General features: G+C 37.9%; 1 protein-coding gene across 1 annotated transcript in view; it reads left to right on the plus strand.

Annotated features, from left to right (window-relative positions):
- GOLM1 (golgi membrane protein 1) overlaps nucleotides 1-2,850 on the plus strand; it is a 37,915-nt gene that overhangs the window by 31,175 nt on the left and 3,890 nt on the right. Inside the window, exons 8-9 of the mRNA XM_054652594.2 lie at nucleotides 97-384; nucleotides 2,399-2,512. Of these exons, the coding sequence (XP_054508569.1) occupies nucleotides 97-384; nucleotides 2,399-2,512 (402 nt within the window). The remainder of the gene's footprint in view (nucleotides 1-96; nucleotides 385-2,398; nucleotides 2,513-2,850) is intronic.

Here is a 2,850-nt window from a genome sequence, read left to right on the forward strand (position 1 = left end):
TGTGAAATACAAAGCATTCTTTATTAAAGGTTTTTAACGTGTGCCACTCTGGAAGGCATTATTTTTTAAACTCAGAATCATTTTTGTTGTTTTCAGAAAGAACAGACAGCCTAACTGACATGGGAAAACAGGAGCCTAAGGCAGAAGAGGAGCAGCTTTCTAGTCAGTTGGAAAAACCTCAAGAGTTGCTGAAGGCTGCTGCAGGTCACAAGGAGATGCTGCCTGTGTCAGAGAAGGAGCCAAATCCACCTGAGGATGAGAAACATGTAGCTGGGCAAGATATGTCAGAGCCAGCCGCAGAGCAGGCTGCCAGTGAGGAATTTGAGAGGGAACAGTTCCTAAGTTACGATGATAAGCAGGATGACTTGCTCCCTGGAAAGGCTGGTTTGTAGCATATCATGTATTGTTAAAAACAGTAACAAAATGAAAAATAAATTGAAAGTGTGGAGTAGGACGTAATTTCTACAACAGTGGTGGAAGCTGGCCAGACTTAGTACAAGTTTTCATAAAGGTCAGTGTGGTGTGAAAGGTGTCAGTCCCAAGCAGTCACCTACAATCCATGAGTTAAAGATGGAGGCTTCTGATTGTGCAAAACGAAGCTGCCAGGCTGAGTTCCTCTGCATCACCATAACAGCCCTACTGTCTTTACAGTGGCTCTACAAAGTGTTTAGGGAAATTCACTCCAAAACTTTTTGGTATTGGGGCTTTAAAAGAATATGATGCATCTGAAAAGAATAAGATGTTAATCATCCAAAGCACTGATGAGTAGAGCACTTACACACGGATGTTTTGCAGTTAGTCAATTTACAATGTCATTGTGTGAATACTAGCTATTCCTATTTCAAAATAAGCTACCATGAGTAAAACTGGTAACTCAGACTTCAGGTATCTGACATTGACTGTTGTGAGTCTTCAAAAACATGGATTGTAAAGGTGCCAGTTTCTGGCATCTGTCAAGTGACCCTGAGCTACACATCTCAACAGCACCAAGCAGCAGAGTATTGATGCTGTGGCTAAACCTGACCAATGTCTAGACATTCCTCTTTCTTGAGGGATTTGGTCTCAGTAGCCCAGTGTAATCAAAAGGCAGCCTTATGGCAGTCAGAGCAGTAATTGATGCCCACAAAAAATGCTGTTTATGCTTTTCTAGTAAACACATCCTTAGATTTTAAGTTTCAGTGTTAATATTGTTGCTAACTAGCTTGGCAGAGATAAATAATCTCATCTGCATTGCTAAAGCAGTATTTTTCCAACTGATCCATAAAGATGCTGGCCAGAGCAGGCTATGCACCCCAAAGAGATGTAATGATAAGTGACCTAAACTGTTTTCATTTTCATGGAAGTAAATAGCAGAAAGATTAGATTTTTATAAAATCATCCAACAATTAGTGCAAGGAAAAATCTCTGCCATGCAGCCCATGAGAACTCAGTTTCAATGGTCTGCATTTCTGTGAGCTAAAGAAAGGCTAGGAGGATGTTCTTCAGGCTTTATTGTTCAACCTTACTGCACAGGTTCCTTGTAGCCAAAGGAGCTTAAGGTACAAAGACTTCTTCAGTAGTCTATGGGCATCCTCTTTCAAGAAGAGCTGCTTCTGAAATTTTTAGACCTTTAGGTCCATAACTATAAAAATCTAATGGATGTGGTGGTCTGAACATGAATTACATAAAGCTTAACATTTTCAGGCCTCTTTCTTAGCCACTTACTAACTCAAAAGTTTGTCTTAAGAATGTATAGAAGAGAGGCTGTGATCTAGTTTAAGTGAGGTTTGCTTATACCTCTCTGCTGTTACCTTTTTTCTGGTTGATTATTTGAAAAAGAAGGATGGTAGTTTGGCAATCAGAAATGTTTCCATTTATATCTGAGTCTTCTATCTAAAGAAATCTGATACTCAGTAAATGTTGCTTGAGAGGAGTTAATGACTGGGTGAAGAAAATCTTCTGGGAGAAAAAAGTACTTTTGTGACAATTTGCCACATCATATAACATTTTACGCTCTAGTTACAGCATTCCGCTTGCTGGACAAGCTAAAACAAGAAGGGGTTTTCAGCAATTACTTCAGGTTTTGCCCTTCCTTAGGCTGTCATTTAATACACTCTGAAATTGTGTAATTTTTCTTTATATAAAACTATATAAAATATTCTTTCTTTATGTTCATCAGAGGGCTAGCTGATTTTGCTATGCTTTGCAAATCCCAAAAGACTGTCTTTTATCTACTTCTTTTGACAGGATTTACAGCCAAAGTTGCTCTGAAAATTAACAGTTCAAAGAAAAAATAATATAAAACCTACTCAGAACAGCAATTCATTCAGCAGCAATGTAATTCTGTGGAAGATGTTTACAGTCACTCTTCTTGTGTGCAGATGGTATAGCATAAAATGACTTAATTTTAATCTTCCAGACAAACAGGAACGTGAAGAAGTGAACCAGGACAAGGATGTTGATTACAATTTAGATGTGAATGAAGCTGAATCAGAAACTGACAAGCAAGCAGCACTTGCTGGGATTGAAAATGGTAAAAAAGAAAAAAACCCAGTTTTAACATAAGTATCACATGCTTAAAATGTTAAGATCATATTTTGCATGGTATTCTGTAGCAAGCTATACGTAGCTAACTTCTGTTTGTTTCTTGAACTTTCCCTCATGTTTATAGTGTCACCTATTTTCTGTTTAGCACCACTAAATCTACTCATTAATGGGGGGTGAGGTATCCGTAACCTTACCATACTACATAGTATTTAACAGTCCTTACAAAATTTCTTGTTGTTTTCTAGATAGAACTTTCTACATGAAGAACTTCTGCCTCCTAAAAGAGATTTTTGTTCCTTTTCTTTCTTTTTCTTTCCCCATTAG

Source organism: Agelaius phoeniceus, chromosome Z (assembly GCF_051311805.1).
Source record: "Agelaius phoeniceus isolate bAgePho1 chromosome Z, bAgePho1.hap1, whole genome shotgun sequence".
In the NCBI taxonomy this organism is placed as follows: Eukaryota; Metazoa; Chordata; class Aves; order Passeriformes; family Icteridae; genus Agelaius; species Agelaius phoeniceus.